The sequence below is a fragment of the Mustela erminea genome, chromosome 4, assembly GCF_009829155.1.
Source record: "Mustela erminea isolate mMusErm1 chromosome 4, mMusErm1.Pri, whole genome shotgun sequence".
Classification (NCBI taxonomy): Eukaryota; Metazoa; Chordata; class Mammalia; order Carnivora; family Mustelidae; genus Mustela; species Mustela erminea.
This window is the reverse complement of record NC_045617.1, coordinates 102973254-102994430: the sequence shown is the minus strand read 5'-3', so window position 1 is coordinate 102994430 and position 21177 is coordinate 102973254. Positions and strand designations below refer to the sequence as shown.

At 37.2% G+C, this 21177-nt stretch overlaps 1 protein-coding gene across 1 annotated transcript in view; it reads right to left on the bottom strand.

Annotated features, from left to right (window-relative positions):
- The window catches only part of ZNF451 (zinc finger protein 451), a 143550-nt gene that overhangs the window by 74053 nt on the left and 48320 nt on the right, over positions 1-21177 (bottom strand). Inside the window, 2 exon segments of the mRNA XM_032340329.1 lie at positions 12242-12322; positions 21009-21092. Of these exon segments, the coding sequence (XP_032196220.1) occupies positions 12242-12322; positions 21009-21092 (165 nt within the window).

Sequence of the window (21177 nt, the reverse complement as noted above, 5' to 3'; positions counted from 1 at the left end):
CTCACTTCTGTACAGGGTGATATAAACTAGGAAAAAACACTCCACGAGAAGAGTTATCCAGAGAAGTGATCACAACAACCCAGTTCCCTATCTGACTCACCAAAAGCACTTTTCTGGCTACAGAAAAGCCAGTAATAAGGGAAGATGAATTTTGTAGGAGGCAGAGGGGGAGGTATAGCAAGAGGGGATGTAGAGAATAATCCAAGGCAGAGGTTTATTTGCTGTTGTTATAGAATTTCCCTGAATATCAGCTGACACTAGTCAGCAGGGCATCCAATGGAGATTGATTATTCTGGCCATCACCCTTATCTTCTGTGTAAAGGGAACCCCAAGTTTAAAGAAAGCTCAAAGGAGAAACCAACTGTGATAGTGGAATAAATTAACTTTGTAAATCATTAATCATAGCTATCCATCTAACCATTGCTTTTGGTTTGAATATAATTCCTGAAACAACTGCTTTATTCCACACAAACTCAAATTTCAAAGCCTGCTTATTATTGCCCATCACAAAGCTGTGGCGCATATTTTGCTCTGAAGTTTACCCTCCCAGAAGTTCTGTTTATCAGAAAACCCTTCTGCCCAACTCATGGCTCAAACCACAACCCAAAATAACATTTTGAAAAGCAACAATTTTTCTTAAGTATTTTATATTCAAATACAGAGAGAGCAGAAGGGATAAACACAGCAAAGCAGTACAATATTTATTTACCATCTCCAGCAGCAAAGCTTTGGAACCAGGAAACAACCCTTTTGTACAAAGCAACCATCTTCCCACCCCCAACTGGTTATTGTTTACAAATACAAAGTACACATAACATCTGCTTTATATGGCAAACTTAAAAAACATACATATAGATATACCCCATTCTGTAAAGAACTTTACTTAGTTAAGAAGACTAGTACCACCAAACCTGTTAAATAAGATTCTTCTTCCTGTATTGTCTTTTGGGTAAATTGCCAGTATCTATACTTATAAAAATCCCCTCCTAGGAAGAATGACTTTGATTCTCCTTCAGTACAGGACCATAAAAAACCAAAACCACAACAGAACAAAACCATAACTGGAACTTGAGAATTTTTAAGTACCTCTGAAGTAGCAAAGGGGAGCTGCAATTTTATCCCTGAATGCCACTGCTATAACTCTGGCACAGCAAGAATAAGGATGAATTATGAAAAGAAAAGAGAAAAGGTGAAAGTGGCAACAAAAACAAAAAAAGAAACTCAAATCACAGAAAAACAAACAGGAAATTGACAAAATGTGTTTTGGGTGCTGCTGGAGATACCACTGGCACAAGGTTCACAGGTCTTTCTTCAATACAACATCTCCAAACTCCAATGAAGCAACATTTTTAGAAATATCTTCATTTCCCCCAAGTCTACCCTCAAATTATCTGTAACCCAATGAACAGGGAAATGAACCACATTTAGCTACACTGAGAACACAATGTCAATTGCAACTGTATACCCATACACATTTCACTTCAGTGCCATCATCCTGTTCATCTTCAAAGTTGTTCTCTACTAGTGTCTCAGTTCTTTTTCACTGCTTGAGCTGTCCCTGGGACTAGAGGGACACTGACTGAAAAGCCTTCCTTTGGCTCAGCTCAGGGAAGAAAAAGAATTGCTCTAGCTGACCACAGGGGACTATGGTACAAAGCGAACTCTGGACAGACTACTTCTATGACCTTACACATAACAGCTACACAAACTTGGTACATTTTGAATAGATTGGAACCAATACATTTTCATGGGTAATTAATCCTCTTTCTTCAACTTAGTATCTACCAACTGTCCCCCATAAAGTCTGTTCCTTATAATTCTGAAACCTTTTGTATGCACTGATTCATCTAAATGCCTGGCTCCTAATTCCCTTCTGGTCCAACTAGCTCTTCAATCAACATGATTGCAACATGCAAGCCTCAGCTCAAGTATTTGCTAAGTAGGAAAATCTTCCCTGATCCCTCTAAATGGCCTTCTGTTTTGTTCCAACTTCACTGCAGGCATTCCTCTAAACAGAACAGTTACATTATATTGGTATTTCTTTCTCTTAAGAGAATATACCATCTCTTATTAACCAGGTTCCTCCACACCTTCCTCAGTGCCTGCCTGTACATAGGTACTGAAAACTATGATAGAAGATTGTTGCCAACATAGACACAAAGTGACAAAACAGCAACCATCAAAAATGATATACACATTCCTATATAACCTAGCTCTTCATTCTACATTCTCTTTATTTCCTTACTGTTTATTATGAGCATTTCTTAGCCTGCACTTGAGAAAAGAGACTATTTTACTTTAAATATGTCTTTCAATGACTTAATCCATTGATGAACTTGTAATATAGCTTAACAGTTGAGCCTTAAAAACTGTAAACAAGGGGAACATGATCTGATGATATGAACCTACTACATGCTATTAAATATACATCTTAAAATGTATCTGTATTTATATCCAATACCATTCCACAGTTATAATATATCTATGTGTGTAGAAAAAGCACACTATGAAAGAAAAGAAACCTGTACTGGGCTTTTGAAATTCCAAAGTATTCCCAGGCATTACCTCATTTGAGAGTAGAAAACTGAGGCTCAGAAAGTAACTGACTTGCTAATACTCAGACCAAGGTCTTAGAATTTAAATACCATGTGCTCTGCACCATACCACCTTCCTTCCTACCCAATATCCTAAAGAATCTGGAAAAAAAAAAAAAAAACAACCTTAAGCATGTATCTGAAACAAAACGGTGTAACAAAAAAAAGTAGAAGAAAAAGAAAAAAACAAGCAAAAATGGACTAAAATGATTAGTGCCGAAAAAGAACAGAATACATGAAACAAGTCAATGACTATACATCAAGAACAGTCTTAGTACCACGCAGTGAAATCTCAACGGGAAAACAACAGTTTCTGATCTGACAAGCGAAATGACCAAGAATTAGTTAATGTAAGACATCAAGTACTGAGGAATAAGAATATAGCCATAAACATAAAATTTAGGGAAAAAGATTAGATAGGTCAAATTAGCTTATCAGAGAAGTTAAGACTTGAACTGAGCCTTGAAAAATATGAAGAGGCAGCCTAGTAAAATGCTAAACTGAGACTGTGGAGGAAAATAGTTAATATTCAAAAGCTAGGCTCCACCATTTGAGCAACATACTTAATGTTTCATTTTTTCATCTGCAAAATAAGGGTGAATTTCTTCCTCAAAAATAACTTGTAAATTTTAGCACATAGTGTAGTAAATGTGAGCTCTATAAATGAAAATTCTCTCCTCCACTTGCTTGCCAGGCAGGAAGACAACCCTTAGGCCCAAGGCTATAAAGATGCTTCCAAGATCTCAAAATATATTCTTGCTAAAAGTAAAGAGGGGTTGTTATAGGCATTAGACAAAGACCAACTTGCATGCAACTCTTGCTAAGAATCTAAATGAGGCTAGTTAAACACTGACTATACTTGAACCAAGGCAAAAAGGGCTTCACACCTAACGGGAGGATGTTTAATGTAATTAAATATGTTAAAAAAAAAAATGGAACTGAAAATTTGAGACTGTTCAAGTGACTTTGAAAATGCTTCCCCCCATTCACCCACATCATGTTGCCCTAGTAACTAAAAGTGGTACAGATAAAGGGACCACAAACGTAGGGTACTAGTGTTAAATGCACACTAAGTAGTGCGAAACATAATTATCACAGATAAAAAAGTGTGAGTTGACAAGAGGTCTAATTGTAGTGCTCAAAACTGAATAACATGACAGAGCTACTCTTACAGGCAATGACAGAAAACAGAAGGCATAGGATACATAGCTGACAGGAAAAAATCGCATATGAAAATAGGTCTTATAAGGAGACTACTAACAGAATTCATAGCACTTGAAGCATTTATGATCAAAGGAGAGTTTAAAATACAACTAGATATAAAGGATTTACTTTCACTGCTACCAAGGAATATACTTAGAAATATTAGAAAACTCAATACAAGCCGAGAGATCTCCAGAGTCCTAAAAGAAAATAAAGTACAGACAACCTGAGAATTCTTGTTGAATTCTTGACAAGGCATCAGAAAATCCAAGAGATCATTTGAAATAGACAGTTATCTCAATAAAATAGGTAAAGCCCTTAAGACTTAGAGAAAACTGGTTAATTTTTAGATACAGTTTATGTCAGAGCTGTTCTATAACTTTATGGTGATGGGCTTAGAATTTTTATGAGAAGATGCAATTAACCGTAAACCATATGTAATAATACATTTGTGTGAAACTATGCAAAATGAGAAAAATAAGACTACCATTAAATAAGAAAGCATTAAAAACTGACTGAAGTTCAATAGCCAGGAAATAATAGTTCCAGAGACTAAACTGGCTGCTTTTTTAAAAAAAGGACAAAAGAGAAAACTAGAAAATCTCTTACAATAATACTGAAGACATTTGTATTTAAGTACACAAATACAAAGCCACATCAAAAATCCTGGCTAGTATTTACTGGTAGAATAGAAAATATAATCTACATCAAAGATACTAAGGGAAGATCAGACATCCTTCTAGAAAGAGGTGTTACATTAAGGGGAAGAAAAGATCAATATAGAGAATGAACTAATATGATAATATCAAAAGGAAACGGTTGGACTGTGATCACTTCCAGATACATCCCACCAGAAGCAAACATAATTTCCAGTAAAAGATATCTCAATGGTACCAAACACTACTATAAAAAAGTTTTCATTACTACAAAGTCAAGCAACTGAAAACACAAAGTAGTATAAAAATATTATCCCACTAATCAACAGGAGAAAAAAAGATTTAATAAAACAGTATTCTCATCATTCATCCAGGAAGGGAAATTCCTTAAAAGAATATTTTAATGGCTTACAAAACTCATTATTTTTTGAAAAATAACTAAAAGATTTTCATTCAATAATGATCATCATCAGTTAAATAATAACTTCCACCTGTGTATTTTCTTAAGCAAAAGACAGAAGAATTGATTGGTTTCTGTATCCACAAAATAACTAAGAATGGACCTGGCCAACTGAAATGACATGTATATATCACAATCAATTACTGGACTAGCCATTAACATTAAGAATGGTAAATTTCAAAAGACAAGGGAACCTAAAACAGTGCAAGTCTGGGGCAAAATATGCCTCATATTAAAAAAAAAAAAAGTTTTCAGTTATTGCAATTTTTAAACTATTTCTACAAAGATCTAGTCCATAATTTCTAACCTTCATCAGAATCCCACTAAATTATATCCTCAACAGTGAATGTGGCATTTAACTCTGTTCATCCATGGCATTTAACTCTATCCAATTTTGTAGCTAGAAGGGATTCTGGATTGTGTCTGTTCCAACCTCCTCATTTTTAGTACCTGAGAGGTTATCCTGATGTATTGGGCCCTTAAGGACATTATCAATCAGGTCACTTAGGTATCATTCAGTAAATTATTAGTATAGTACTAACGTAATATACTAAATAGTATCCAAGTATCCCGAAAGAGTTTATGTTCCCCTCAAAATGTCATTTTGAGGGCCAAGTAATTAAAATGGAATTACAAAAAAGCTGCCATGCAGTTAAAAAAAAAAAAGTTTAAATGCAATTACACTAATAAGGAAGCTGTCACTAAAAAGAAAGGATAAAGTGTCAGCAAATTTACTGCTTTTCCTAATGTCCTTGTTTCTTCTTACCAAGTAAACACATCCACTTATCAAATATAAGTTGTGCTACCATGGCTTAGAACAAGGTTAGTCTGAGATAAATGACTCAATCAGAAAACCTAGAACCTGCAGATAGAAAACAAAGCTGCCTTAATGCTCAGAAACTGAGCCAATGCCTAATAACTAAAAAGAACTACTGTGAAGTTACTTAAATAAAGGGGGAGGGTCATACTCTACAACCTTCTGAAATGGATTAACAGTGCTATAAAGAAAACAAATTAACATTCAGAAGGAGAGTACATTTAGATAGTGCAATTGTACAGATGATGAATAAACTACAAGATTAAAAAAATCACTATACAGAACTCATAAATATCACCAGCAACATATGCAAGACATCAAAATGTTACGTTTTAAACAATAGGGTGAAATTTAAAAAGGCACTTCATATAACAAATGGAAACAATTTCTCTGTACACACAAACTGCAAGAAATCATAGTCTTCACATATATTTTATGTCTAGTGGAGAAATAACACTTTGAAGAAAAAGGATCATTAGACGCATCCCCACTGAGAATATCAAATCATTAAATCTGCAATTATCCCAAAGCGTCCCAGAAAATCTAGAGATATTTAAACATCTAAGGTTCGCCCAATGGAGAATTCTGTGGCAGGCACAATATGAAAACTTATCTAATTTTGAGTTCCATATGCTTTTGGGGTTGTCTCCCTACATCAGGGCCCCATTTTTAGTTTTATAACACCACCACCATTCAAGTATGCCAGAGAAAGATTTTAAAGTAAACAAACAGGTTAAGAATGTTTCTTCTGCAATCAAGAGACTGATTAATCTACAGCTAAAAGCTGTTTCCATTCTACCGCATTCTGACAGTCCCGACTGAACTGACAAATCCCCTTCAGAAGTTATCTACAGATCAACAATTTGATGACTCCTCAATACCTCTCCACTTTTAGGAAAATTCTCTGGAGATGCTTGAGCTTATCAATCAGAGAATGGCAAAGCAATGTTACTTTAACACTGAGCAACACAAATAACACAAGAGGAAGAGAACAGCAATGCTGTTTTATAAATATTTAAGGAGGAGCTACACAATGTAAATACAGCTTATACTAGTGAACCGTACACTTAAAAATGGTTAAGGTGGTGAATTTTGTTCTTTTTTTCTGACCAGAATTAAAAACAAAGAATCTATGAGGAAGAGCATATTAAGTGGAAATGCCAAAGTAGTTTCAAAGAATTATGTCTTCAAGCATCATTTTGGTTTGGATTTTGGAAAATAAAAGTACCTCAAAAATCATCACATTTGTAACCCAGTATCTAATTCAGGGAAAGAAAGGAGAGAAATGGAAAAGTGGGAACAGTCTGAAGTAGCCTTAGCTAACTAGGTATAACTGTGCAGCCACATAGAACAGTTCCAAGGTCTCTCTCCAGTAAGTTCATCTGTGACTAGTCCTTTCATAAAAGAAACTACAGTGCCATGTCAAGGGCACATGAGACTGCCTGACGGATGCAATATATATCGTAAACTATAAAAATCTAAATGATTTTTTAGACCCTTATTTCTTTTTGGGTAGTTAATCAATAATCTTCTGGAGTTTAATATGAAAGAGTTTCTACATCACTGGCAAGGACCTAAAAAAGGTAGAGGTAAAACACTGTGGAAAATATACAAAAATAAAAGTAAATGTTTGCAAGATGATTTCCTCTATCAAGCCTGTTTTTTAGGCTTAATTTACAAATAGGACCAACATAGTACTCTGAAATTACTGACAAAATAAAATAGCTTCTTCTAAGTAGGTATGCTTGCATCTTCAACCTCTAGCACAAATCGGGAGAGAAAGTAGTAAAAAGGGTGCTGAAGATAGTTACAGTGGAGGGGGAATGAGCTTCAACCATCAGAAAGTGGGGCACTAGGGAAAATGTCAATCACCACTGTGTAAGAACTATGGCAAGAAATAGAAACCACATGAATCCTAAAACAGTGTTATATTCCACTAACAGCAGACTCAAAATATTTTGATCAAGCAGATGAAATAAATGCAGATGTATGACAAACCAAGTTACAAAATTTTAAATCTGTTGATAAAAAAATTTTTTTGGCTGCCAAGCAAATAATACTAGGTGATGTATTCAGACCCCTCAAACTTGACACTTTCTCCATTTCTGAAGTCATGCTGCAAAATCGAGGATCTAAGGGCTGGTATACTGCACAGCCACTGCCTTGAGATTTTAAAAAGATACTGTGAGATATACAATTGAGGTATCTGCTGCCAGTTCCAGAACTGTGAAGAACTATTAGTGGAACCAACTGGGAGCAAAAAGATAGTCGTCTCTATTGATGAGTCTGACTAGATTAAGGGAACAGTAAACGAAGAACATGTCACTGAAGTCTTGATTTCAGACTTTTAAGAAATCTCTAATGGATATCATCATTTAAATAAATATCCAGAAACAGAGCTGTGCGAGATGTTCTCTTTACGACATCCACAGTAATACTGAACACTTAAGGATTCTTAGTACCATCTAGTTTGATGGCATCCCTCTTTATTGCAATAAGAGGACCAGATTGTCAGGCATGTTTGGAATTCTCTTAAAAGAGTTCAGATGTGCATGCCTGGATGGTATAACATCCTTTATATCCAGGGCACTAATGTATGTATCTTTTTTGTGATGGATTACCAAGCTCAAGAAAGTCAACTGTTTAGAAGGTAGCTTAAGAAGGTCATCTTGCTGAAAAGCCCAGAGTATCTTGAGAGAACACCATGCCTCGGTCTCAAAGCTTCTTTAGATCTGAGAGCTTGATAGGTCAGAGACTTAGGTGTGATGATAAAGAATTCTCTCACATGTGGCTCTGAATGGTAATGACATGGTAGCCATTGGTCTCGATGAAGATAGTTACTGTGAAAATTTCTAGAGATGTTACAGGAAGGAAAGTCTTTTTCCAATTGGTGTCCACAGTAGACCTGTAACATCTAGCCATCCCACTGAAACGAACTGGATTTGGCAAAATTTGATTTGTATTCCAGTTCTTGACATACAGCTTCATGATTGATCCTGAAGTCTAAGACAGCTTGACAGTAGTATGGACTCTTGATAAGTTGATCATCCTGACATACACAGTACAACAGATTTATCATTTTGTGAAGATCTGACAAGCTGAAGCCTGAACAAGGAAGCACTGATGACCTAAAAATGAAGGATCTAACCGTAGGTTATTTCCAGACCCCAAATCAGCTAGTCCTCAGTTTATCAGTAGGATTTTCCTGAGGAACAGATCTTTATATTTTTCTTTAATCACAAGAGGATTCAGATTCCTGAGTACCCTCATCTGAACTTATTTTGGACCAGAAATAATAAGTAAACCTTTGTCCAACCCTACTTAGGTGAAAGTCTCTACTGCTCACTTGGCCAATAAGACATGAGTCTCTTTATTATATCCACTTGAAAAGTCTAGAATTTAAATGTTAGCTGTGATAATTCCAGACATGCATCAGTTTCTGACATGACCTCCTACCTGCAGATCCTGTTTGAGTGGGGAGTAGCAAGTAAAATAGGATCTTGGATGACTATGCTGCTGAACGCAAACAGGCTATTAATTCTTGTACCCGTGGCGTTCTGGAGATTCTCCCTTTTTTCTGTATCTATAAGGATGGTTGCGAGGTTTGTACCAATCTCCTTTGGAATATCCTCTATTGTGATAATGTGCTTTCTGATCATGACTATAAAAGTATCGATGTTGGTTATAGTATTTGTTGTGGTCTCTATAATCATTTTCCTTAATACTGTTTTCTTCTGCAACAACAGCATTCACATCTTGTCCAAAGAGGGAAGTACCATCAAAGGGCAAGTGTGAGATCTTCTCCTGGGTTTTCTTAGTGAGAGATGTAAGTCGGAGCCAGGCTTGTCTTCTGTAGTCTATTGCCATTGCCATAACTCTGACTACAGAATCCATTATGTCTCTAGTAGTACAAAGTTGCCAAAGTCCGGCATCCATTCCATCAGATATTATACATCTCGCTTTTCCACGATCAAACTCTGGGTCATGAACCAGATCCTCCATATCTTCCCAGAGTTTACGCTGATACTGAGTCATATAGGCCATGTAGCTAGCAGCTCGGGCTGCAATGGAAGCAGCATGGTAGAATCTACAACCCATGACCTCCATTTCTTTTGAGGTAGAATCTAGAGGAGATGTTGTGCTTCCTCTTTTGCTGTGCTCTAATGCTTCTACAATAGGGCCCTCAGCTGGTGGATTTGGTTGGAAAGGAGAGGTATCCTTGGCCACAGGATATACCCTGTGGCCCATGAAGGAAGAAGGATGGCAATCAGCAGGGTCTTTAAAAACCTCAGTGGTGGCAATTCTCAGAAGAGGATGCAATGGAGGAACCAAACGTTTCTTAGAGGTCATACAATCAGGTTTCCCTTCACATGATTCTGCTTCAGATTGTAATGTTACTCTCTTTATAACACCTCTCTGTTCCATTCTTTTCAAAAGACCTGTGAAACTAGACTGACTGGGGTCAGTTGGCTGCCCTTTGTCATCAGCTGAGGGGGATCTGCAGTCAGTTTCTTCATCAACTGTGGATAAATTTTCATCCTTAGAGGTGGAGATGTCCCATGGCACTGAGGAGTTCTCACTTGGCCTAGAATGATGAAATCTAAAACAGCTCCTAGACTGCAGATCACGTATCACTCGGGACATCTCAGCCACTTGTGTCTGAAGATAAAGGATGGCATCCTGTCCATGCTGTGAAGCTGAAGAAGACTCTATAGGTAAATCCTCCTTGACCTCTGAAGAGGCCAAAGATTCTTGGGGGACCAGAACTGGAGATGAAGGCAGAGTCTGAAAATTTTGTGATGGTTTAAGTGTCTCTGTCTCAGAGATCTTAATATCTGAATTATTTTGATCATTTTTCTGGTTCTCCAATGGGTTCTCAACAGAAGAAGGTTGAGAAACTATCCTTTGTGGACTGCTGGTGCAACTCCCAGAGGAGGAGCTGCTGTCTCCAATGGGAAGAGGAACACTGCAGCTAGAGCACATTTCTGGGCGATGATTCTCAGAGGATGGCACCTTAGACTCAGGCATTCTCTGGGTTATCCACATGAACAAGAAAACCAAGGAAGAAAAAAAAATGCTTTTAATATGTTAACTTTTAAGTGCAGAGATGCATGTCCAGTAAGTAGAACTCAATTTTTAAAATTATTATAACAACAATGAAAGATGCAATCCACTACAGATCAGCAAGGGGATCACAGAAGTCAAATCCACAAGGTCTCTACACAAAAACCTAATACCAACTATGGCTATCAATGTGGCACTCTGTCTATGAAAAAAAAAAATGAAAACAAGCCCAGTTCAAGTGGTGCCATCCTGGCCTGCTGCTTGGTCTCATGCTAGGATAAGAAGAGGTGGTGAGACTATTGTTGATTAACAATCTTTTTTTAAAAATCCCATTCAATGTATGTAAGTCAACAAGTAAAAGCTAAAAAACAGAGAACTCAAGAAAAGTTCTACTGAGAACAAAAAAGACTTCTAAAAGTTCTCATTGCAGTCACTTTTAAGCCCCTTTAAAATTTTGTCCTGTTCACTCTCCAAGGATAACAAAACTTCCCAGTTGCATAGCCCTACTTTATTGTTTGTAGTTTCCAAGGAGCTTATTTACATATGTTACCTCATTTTGTCCTCACAACAACCCTGTGAGGTAGGTATTACCCTTATTTGATAAAGAAACTAAGGTTAAAGTTTTCTTAATTTATCCAAAATCACAGAATTAATAAGGAGCAAAGCTCAGATTAAAACCTACATATACTGATTCTACATCCAAGTCTCAATCCCCTCTATCATAGAGAAAGTTTTCTGCCCATGTTGAGAAGAGCCAGGAGTTCTCTAACCCATCAAGAAAATAGCCCATTAATAGAAATTTGGGCTAAGACAAATGAAAGACAAGATTGCTACAAAGGGCTCAGCTAGTTTGATTCTCAGAGTAAGGGAAATATTGGTTTAAGGGTACCCACAACCAAAAAATCACAGGTAAGAGAAAAAACTCTAAATATGTGAGGGATAGATGAGGTTAAAAGGAGTGACGACTGAAGTACCATGCCACCTAAACCCTTTCCCACATTCCATTTCCTAAAAGGTCTTCACATAGCCTTCCTTCCAATGTAAAACAAACTTTCTGTGGCCACGTGGTTCTGGAAGAAAAGAATCCAGTTACACATGGCACTTGAGGAGAGATGGGAAAGGAGAAGGGCACAAGGAGCCAAAAAGCTTGCAGTTTTTTTATTCCATTTTCCTTTTATCAGATACCATCTTCAAGGCTTAGAACTTTCCTGTGTTGTGTTATCCTTTCACATCCTCACTGAAAGTAAAGAAACAAAACTGGAAGTAGGAGATATTTTGGGCCAAGGACTCAATGGACACCTTTTGTGGTTCACTCTACAGAATCGGGCCATTCTCTAAAGTACTACAGATCCAAAAAACAACCATCATCGACTTGATAGCTCTTTTTAGACAATGCCTCTTAAATGACAGAAGTGAAAGAAATGCAAATCAAATATAATGTACTTACATCACTATAAGAGGTGCTAGGCTCTTCATCATCACTGCTGACCAGATCAATGTATTCAAGAACAGGTCTCAATGGTCCTTCCTATGAAAGAATTGAGCAAATTGACAAGTCATGTACAGTTATTCAAACTAAACTGGTCATTCAAAACAATCACTTTCTTCTTAGGATTGGCAAAAATTCCTCCAAACAAGAAGTCTACGGTTGGCAGAAAGTAATTAGAACACAGAAAAATATTCAGATACACAAATAAGAAACAGTAAGACCTAAGCGTTTAAAACCTTGGTAGACTATTAGGACAACAGTGATCCTTTGAGGAAAGGATTAAATAATAATAAAGAAACACTGCTACAAGGACACAAATAGCAGACAGTATGATTCAATGCTTTTTAGATGGGATGAGTATTAATTATCTGTTAGATAACCAAGCTCAAAAACATGCAGTTCTCTAACAGTTCAGCTTTATCTCTCACTCCTATACTCAAACATCAAACTTGATTCTTCATCCTGTTTCCAACCATAGTGACTGCATCATAGACCAGGCCTTGAATGCTTGGTCTAAAAATGCCTAGATTTTATTCTACAAGCAAAAGGGTATAAATACACAGATAGGAAAAACATGAGAGCTGTGCTTTAAACAGATTAATCACACAGACAAGTATGGAGAGTGGGGAAAGCAGGATAATTAATCAATCCAATAACACAAAACTAAAATAATGGCAAAGAGAATAGTGTTGTGGTACGCACTCAAGAGAATACATGGGTATTAAAAAAAAAAAAAAAAAAAAAAAAAAGACTGGCTATGAAAAACAGCCCCCCTCGCCAAATAAAACAAAACCCCAACAATAACAAGGAATCAATTAAGTCCTTAAAGTTTCAAACCTGGGAACTAGAAGGATACTAATGCCATCAGAATAATCTGGAATACAGAAATGGGATGCTGACATTCTTTTAGAGATAATGGGTTGATGTAACAGTGGTACACAAAGGTTACTGGCAAATAGCTGGGAATGCAGGGCTATAAACTGGATGTATGAACACAGCCAGATAAACAGATTAGGGAGTTGCTCCCCTAAAAGACTAAACTGAAACTGTGATAGAGCCAACAAAGAAAGCAAGAAGGAGGGACGCCTGGGTGGCTCAGTTGGTTAAGCGGCTGCCTTCGGCTGGGGTCATGATCCCAGCGTCCTGGGATCAAGTCCCACGTCGGGCTCCTTGCTTGGCGGGGAGCCTGCTTCTCCCTCTGCCTCTGCCTGCCACTCTGTCTGCCTGTGCTTGCTCTCGCTTCTTTCTCTGTGACAAATAAATAAATAAAATCTTAAAAAAAAAAAAAAAAGAAAGAAAGCAGGAAGGAGAAAAAAGAGATTGAAGAAGGTTCTCGAGAAAATGCAGAATTTAGGACTCAGGAAGAACCACTAACCAGGAAATCAGGGATTAGAGAAGAATCAGGAATACATAAATTCAAAGCAGCTAGAGAAAACCTCAACAAAAAGTTTTCAATGCTAATGTGGCTTAAAATGCTGACAATCAAAAAAACTTCCACTGAATTTGACAACAAGATCTTTAAAAAACACCTGAGAGTAACTTTCAATAAAGTAGCAAGCATACAGAAGCAAGGCTCTAAAAAATTAAGTAGAAAATGAAGCAACAGGGGCACCTGGCTGGCTCAGCCGGCAGAGCATGCAACCTCATCTTAGGGTGGTGAGTTCCGGCCCTGCACTGTGTGCAGAGATTACTAAAAATAAAATCTTAAAAAAGAAAAAGGAAAAGAGGCAGTAAAGGCCATGAGTCAAGAATATTCTTTTTAAAAATCTAGTATGTTAAGAACAAGAGTAAGGAACACAGGAGGCGAATTCAGCTGAAGGAAAGATTTCTTAAGATGCAGAAAGCTGACTGTTGGCAAACAGTGTAAAAACTAGCAGAAAAACACTACAGTCAGGAAACAAAAGCTAAGATCTACTTAAAGATCCTCTTCCTGAGAAGAGGCATCAAGTCTCAAAGATAACTTGTTTCCCTCTTAGGCTACAACTTCTCCCCAAGCAGAAAACTGCTATCCTTTAGGACAGGTTTTATCGAGCCACTAGGATAAAACCAGACAGCAGAATTCCTGGGCAGGAATCATGTAATAAATAATTAAGATTTTCACTTGAGATGTAAAAATGGAAGTTTAAAAGAAGGGGAAAACAGGGACAGAGTATTTTCCAATTTTGGTCAACAGAGATCAGTTACCTACTTTAAGACTAAAATCGACCATAGCTATGGTCAATATCATACATTCAATCCAAAAAGAAAGTGAAAAAATTAAAAATATGGTAGCTTCTCCTCTTCATAAATCACCTTTAGTTTTAGTCTCTTCAACAAATGTGCATTTGAGGGGTGCCTGGGTGGCTCAGTGGATTAAAGCTTCTGCCTTCGGCTCAGGTCATGATCCCGGGATCCTGGGATGGAGCCCTGCATCAGGGGTTCTGGAATTGAGCCCTGCATCAGGCTCTCGGCTGCGGGGGGGGGGGGGGGGGAGGGGCTGCTTCCCCCTGTCTCTGCCTGCCTCTCTGCCTACTTGTGACCTCTGTCAAATAAATAAATAAAATCTTAAAAAAAAGAAAAGAAAAGAAATGTGCATTTGAAACTCTTATTATGCCCACAGAACAGTACATCAAGAAAGTCTCCAGGTTATCAGAAATACAGAGACAGAAGCAGAGAAAGCTTCCACGAAGAGAGAGAGAAAAAAGGGAGATAAAAGAAGGTAACAGAATACAAAACAAAAAGAATGGGAAATAAGAACAACAAGAAAACCCCCCCTTGAAAAAAAAACAAAAGAAAACAGAATAAGGAAAACGATCACATATGGGCTTTAAAAACAGATGCAGAAATAGTAGAAAGGATAAGAACAGGGAATGATGACAGAAGACTATTAGAAATTTACTACAGGGGTGAACCATTAGACCTCTAGACCATATGCAACCATTTCTGAACTGCAGAAGAACAGTAGCTTTATATGATTCACACTAATTAAAAGAATAAAAAGAATCAAGACAGAAAATTCAAAAACGAGAAAAAGCAGAAGAGTCATTTAAAATACTTATTCACTCAACAATACTTGTGAAGTTATAAGTGAAAGAGTGGTAAAAGATGACAACACATATTTGAGACCACCGAAAAGGCAGAGGCTGATTTAAGAAGTTAAGAGAAGTAATCCCAAAGGAAATTACGTATAAGCAAACACTCTACACTTCAGCTATTTTTCATATTGGATATGGGAAAAGTTCCACCATAATGACTTAAAGAACTAAAACATTGTAGTATTCCATTTATTTTACTATTAATCAATAACATTTATCACTGAGCCCTATATAGGCACTGTGCTGAATTTTTCAACACTATTTCATTTAATCTTCAATTACTTTACAAGGTAAAATAGTGTATTATTGCTATTATTCCACTTAACAAATGAGAAAACTAAGTGAGGTACACCTGATTCTCTATATACGTAACTGGCTGTGTGGTCATAATAATTCTGAGGCTAAGTTCAAAGTATACATACTACTATTGGGGGGGGTGGCTGGGTGGCTCAGTTGATTAGTCTGCCTTCAGCTCAGGTCCTGATCCCAGGGTCCTACCAAGCCCCCCACTGGGCTCTGCAGGGAGCCCGCTTCTCCCTCTCCCTCTCCCTCTGCCTGATGCTCCCCCTGCTTGCATGCTCTTTGGTCAAATAAATAAATAAAATCTTAAAAACAAAACAAAACTATTTTTTTTAAAGATTTTATTTTTAAGAAATCCCTACCTCCACCATGGGGCTCAAACTCACACCCCCAAGATCAAGAGTCACATGCTCTATTAACTGAGCCAGCCAGGCAACCCTACATTCTACTTTTATATATCAATGCCTTATTACCTAAGTTTCTGAGAAATACTCTGTATTCGTTCAATGAGACTTCTCACTATTGTACGCAACTCTGAATAACTTGTAACACTAACCAAAAAATAAGTTATTAATATCCCCAAAAGAATGTTTATAAATGTCAAACACGATTTCTTAAAATGTTTATAATGACTGCTTATGTTCTAAACACATATAAATGCATGTAGTTCTCCAATTAAAGGTATTTTATTTGAAGCTGCTCCATCCATCAAACAATAAACCATCACTATCATCCCTTTTGTACCAATATCAAAATCAAAGGATGCTACTCCCCAAGACCATACAATTAGGGCCAGGAGCACAAGTACAAGCAAAATAATTTAGGAACAGAGCTGAATTAATATTTTCAGTTAAATAAAATTTTTCAGGGGCGCCTGGGTAGCTGAGTGGATTAAGCCTCTGCCTTGGCTCAGGTCATAATCTCAGAATCCTGGGATCAGGCCCTGCATGGGCTCTCTGCTCAGCAGGGACCCTGCTTCCCTCCCTCACTCACTCTCTGCCTACTTGTGATCTCTGTCAAATAAATAAATAAAATCTTAAAAAAAATTTTTTTAATGACACAAAAAGCTTTAATTCCTGTTATCAGGAAAATGATTTTCATATAAAGCCAGACACCAATTAACTGCTACAGTTGACCTTTGACAAACATCAGGGTTATGGGCTCTGACCTTCCCTCCTACCACACAGAACTGAAAATCTACATACAACTTTTGATTCCCCCAAAATATAACTACTAAAAGCCTACACTTGGCTGGAAGCCTTATCAATAACATAAATAGTTGAGTAACACATTTTTTGCATGTTGTATGTATTATATACTGTATTCTTATAATAAAGCTAAAAAAATCATAAGGAAAATACATTTATAGTACTATTAAAAAAAATTTTATCTGCATATAAGACCCTTGCAATTCAAACTTGTGTTGCTCGAGGGTCAAGTCTAAGTGGAAAATAATATCAATACACTAAGACACAGTCTAAAAGAAATGTAGTTTACCCCAGTCTAAAACAAAAACTACGGATATGAGCATAGATGCACAACTCTAACCTAAAACCTTAAATATAATGCATGTGTTTTTTTTAATATATTTCCATATAGAGAAGTTAGGGATATAATTTACTTCTGTAGTCCTGCCCAGTTCAAACATTTTGAATGATTCCCAACTGACTACATTAAGTTCAAATTTAGTCTACAGTTAAAGATCTACACTATCCAGCCCACCCTTTCCTCTTCTACTTAAAAAATTTTTATCCTCCAGAATTACACATAATCCTCTACTTTCCCAATTTGATGTCTTCCCTTATTTCTTTTCAAAATGCTCTTTTAAATACAAATACTATGTTATTTATGCCAAAAGTCTACTTTTTTTTTTAAATAGCACCATGTACTTTTATAAAAGAACTACTTTCTAATAGAACTATTTACACAGTTTTCATTACCTATCTTATCACCCACACTGAAATATGGACACTTATAGGTAGGACATATTTCCAATTAATCTCTGTAGTTCTAGAGTACTTACTTCATGACTTTGCATATCAAAAGCTACATTATTTTCATTTATTGAACTATAGGCCCAAGACACCCAGCCAGAAGATACCTTGATATTTTTGCTCATAACCCCTTTCTACTGTGAAGTATTACCATTTCACCTATGGGCTTCTGAAGTTACTTATGAAATTATACTTTTTCCTCACTATTTCTACATGCTCAATGATTTCACATTATACCAATAACCTTGGCTGAAACCTACATCTCATGTGTTATTACCAAGATTACAATAGGTTGCCTCAGCAGTTTTCACACCTTTGTATCAAGTAGAACGGTGAAAATGTCACCACCTCTTAGCTAAAACAGTTTTGTGGGAATAAATTAAAATATCTGCAGTTTCAAAGACAAAAAGATGGTGGCTGAATAAGGAATCAGACAAGTATTCTTACTTGTTACTTACTTACTTACTATTCTTAGTACCCATTTTCACTTACTGAAGGAAAATTTTTTAAAATATTTTATTTATTTGACAGACAGAGATCACAAGTAGGTGGGGGGTGGGGGTAGCAGGCTCCCCACCCAGCAGAGAGCCCAATGTGGGGCTGGATCCCAGGACCCTGGGATCATGACCGGAGCAGAAGGCAGAGGCTTTAACCCACTTAGCCACCTAGGTGCCCCTGAAGGAAATCTTAAGAGGATTTTTGCTTATACAAAAAAAGGTGAAAAGCCAAACTACTGCACAGTGTTTGTCTCAATGCAAGCCACTATAGAGGTAGCATGCACCCTAAGTAGCAAAAGTAGCACAGCCAAGCTCCTTCCCTGGGAGCTAAACTCAGCATCTCACTGCCACAGTTTTGAATTATCTGCAAGTACCTGTACAGTATTTTGATTTATTTTTTGCAACTGTTAGCAAGACGTCCTAAGGTAGCAAAACAGCCTAAAAGAGGTTATTTTTTTGGTCTGGAAATACTAAAAATTTTCCCGTATAAATTAATGGTAATTACTACTACACTTTATGCCATCTTAGTTTATGAAAGATTTCATAGGTTTCAAAGGTTTCTACTTTCCATTAGTGGGGTGTGAGGCGAGGGGTGGGTGGAGACATACCTATTACTAAACTAAACAGAAAATGAGAGCAAAATCTTTAAATAAGTTTCTGTTACAGTAACATGTTCATTTGAGGTCAGTTACTGACTTTGCAAAATCAAAGAGTACACTTACAAATAGGGCGGTTCTCTATATATACATTTCAACAAAATTTAAATGAAAGAACTCATTTTTGCACCTCCACATCCTTACTGCTTTCCTTTAGCATGCTATTTGGTTCCAGACTTTGTATTTTGCGAACCACATAAACACTGCTGTGCCACCATGTGTATTAAAGATGGGAAAATTAGATTAATGAGCATGAACTAAGAAATTCAAAGAGTAAATCAAAAAGTGACGCCATTAATGCCGTTTTTGTATCTGAAGAAATCTTATGCAGAGAACAATGTTATTGTTACTGAATAAGCATTACCTGAAGGAGACAAGTATGAGATGAGTTTACAGAAAGAAGTAGAAGGTTCTGTCTCTGAATTTATTTTGAAACAGAATTAAGGTTTCATTAATTATCATTTAAGTGTTATCACTAAATTTGTAGAAGAAATGTTATTAATAGGTTTCTTCTAGTATTGTAACTGCACTTATTACATATAATTTACATCTTCATTTCCACTATCAGAACTTTGAACCTTTATTTGCCAACCCCTACGGAAAAATAGAAGATGTTGGATCGAGATGAATACACAAGACATTGACTGTATATTTTTTATTCTTCATGCAAAGATATATAGATCCTCTACATATAAAATTTAAATTGAAAGATATTTTTTTAAAAATTAAGAATATTTTAAACTTTAGCTTAGTACCTTACTAAGCTTGTTAATCACAAGTTATAATTTTTCATTCCAACGGTACCAAAAAAAGTGTTTTCAAATATTATTAATTCCATCTGTAATTCTCAAGCAAGGCCCATAATTTAGAAAGTATATACTTCCTTTATTTGCACAAAATATAAAGATACATATTCTCCAAATATACCAAAATTCAAAAACGTGAAAGATATGTCCTAAGGAGCATGGAATGCCATTACCAACATACTTTAGTCCACAGTAAAGAAGGATACAATCCGATTCACCCGCATCCCGGAAATCCTTGTAAGTTTAAAATGAGGACAGAGAACACCTGAAGCTAATATAACAGTGAATGCTAACTATACGGGAATTGAAATACAAGGACAAAGCACAGTACATACTGGCAATGGTGAGGAAAGCCACCCAACCCAATCTTGTAAAAGACTCCTATAGAAATCCATTAAACTGCAATAGGACAATGGATCATCACAATGGCCCTAAAGCTCGGGTATGTAGAGGATACCATTTAATAACCACCTTTACAAACTGCCCCAAATCAATAAACACAAATACACATCCAATACTCTATTAAAGAAAAATTATACAACTTTGACAGCAGACCTCAACTAATCACGGGTTTGTAGGAAGTTTCTGGCTAGCTACCACTTTAAACAGAACTTTTAGAAAACATTACACTTTTGGGTGAAAACCATCCCCCAATACATCATGACCCAGTTCCCCTAAACCTACAAAGCATGGCTCACAGAGTCATATGTCCTTTTCTTTGTTCCAAAGTGAAGATTCCTGGGTCCCACCCTCAAATTCTGATTCAGCAGGTGTGGTGTGAGGCCCAGAAATCTGCACACTTACACTTCCTAATGCTCAAAGACCACTGTCCCAAAGGGAAGACAGTCTGAAAACCACACGTGTTCCTGGTGATGCAGGGTCTTCCTTATGAACGTCAACTCCTGCATTATGCTGTAACGTGGTGATCTCAGAGGTTGGACAAAGCTTCAAGCTACCTGCCTTCGCATCACCAAGCTCCGGAAAGCTCACACTTTGAGTGCTTGCAACCCTTCTTGCTTTCTCCCGTCCCTTCCCTCTAACCTGCACGTCGTGTTTCAAAGGACGTTCCTGCCCCGCTTGTTCCAAGCACACTCTTAAGACAGCACGACTTTGCCCACAGGAAGTATAAAGTGGCGCTAATGAAGGCATAAGAAGCCTGATTCCATGTGCAACATGTCCTTTCGGGCACAGTCTTTGTGGTGGCCCCCGCAGGTGCTCGGAGACCCCTCTCGGTCAATTTCCTCATCCTGTGCCATACTCCCCAGGGCCCAGTACCTGCGAGACATCCACGCCCAGCTGCTGAACGACGGACGGACAGGCGAGGTACCATCATCACAGAACCGCGTACCGCGCATAGGTTGGGATTCTGGGAAACACCCGAATTTCGTTGCTACTTACACTGACAAACTGAATGTCATCCTCATTTTCATCCGTTGTTGCCTCAGATGCCTCAGGCCCAGCTGGAGGGACAGACTCTATCATCTATAAAAATAAGCCAGAACATGCTTATCGACATACGGCCACGTACGTGGAGGAAGAGATTCTTCCCAAAAAGAACGAAGAAGGA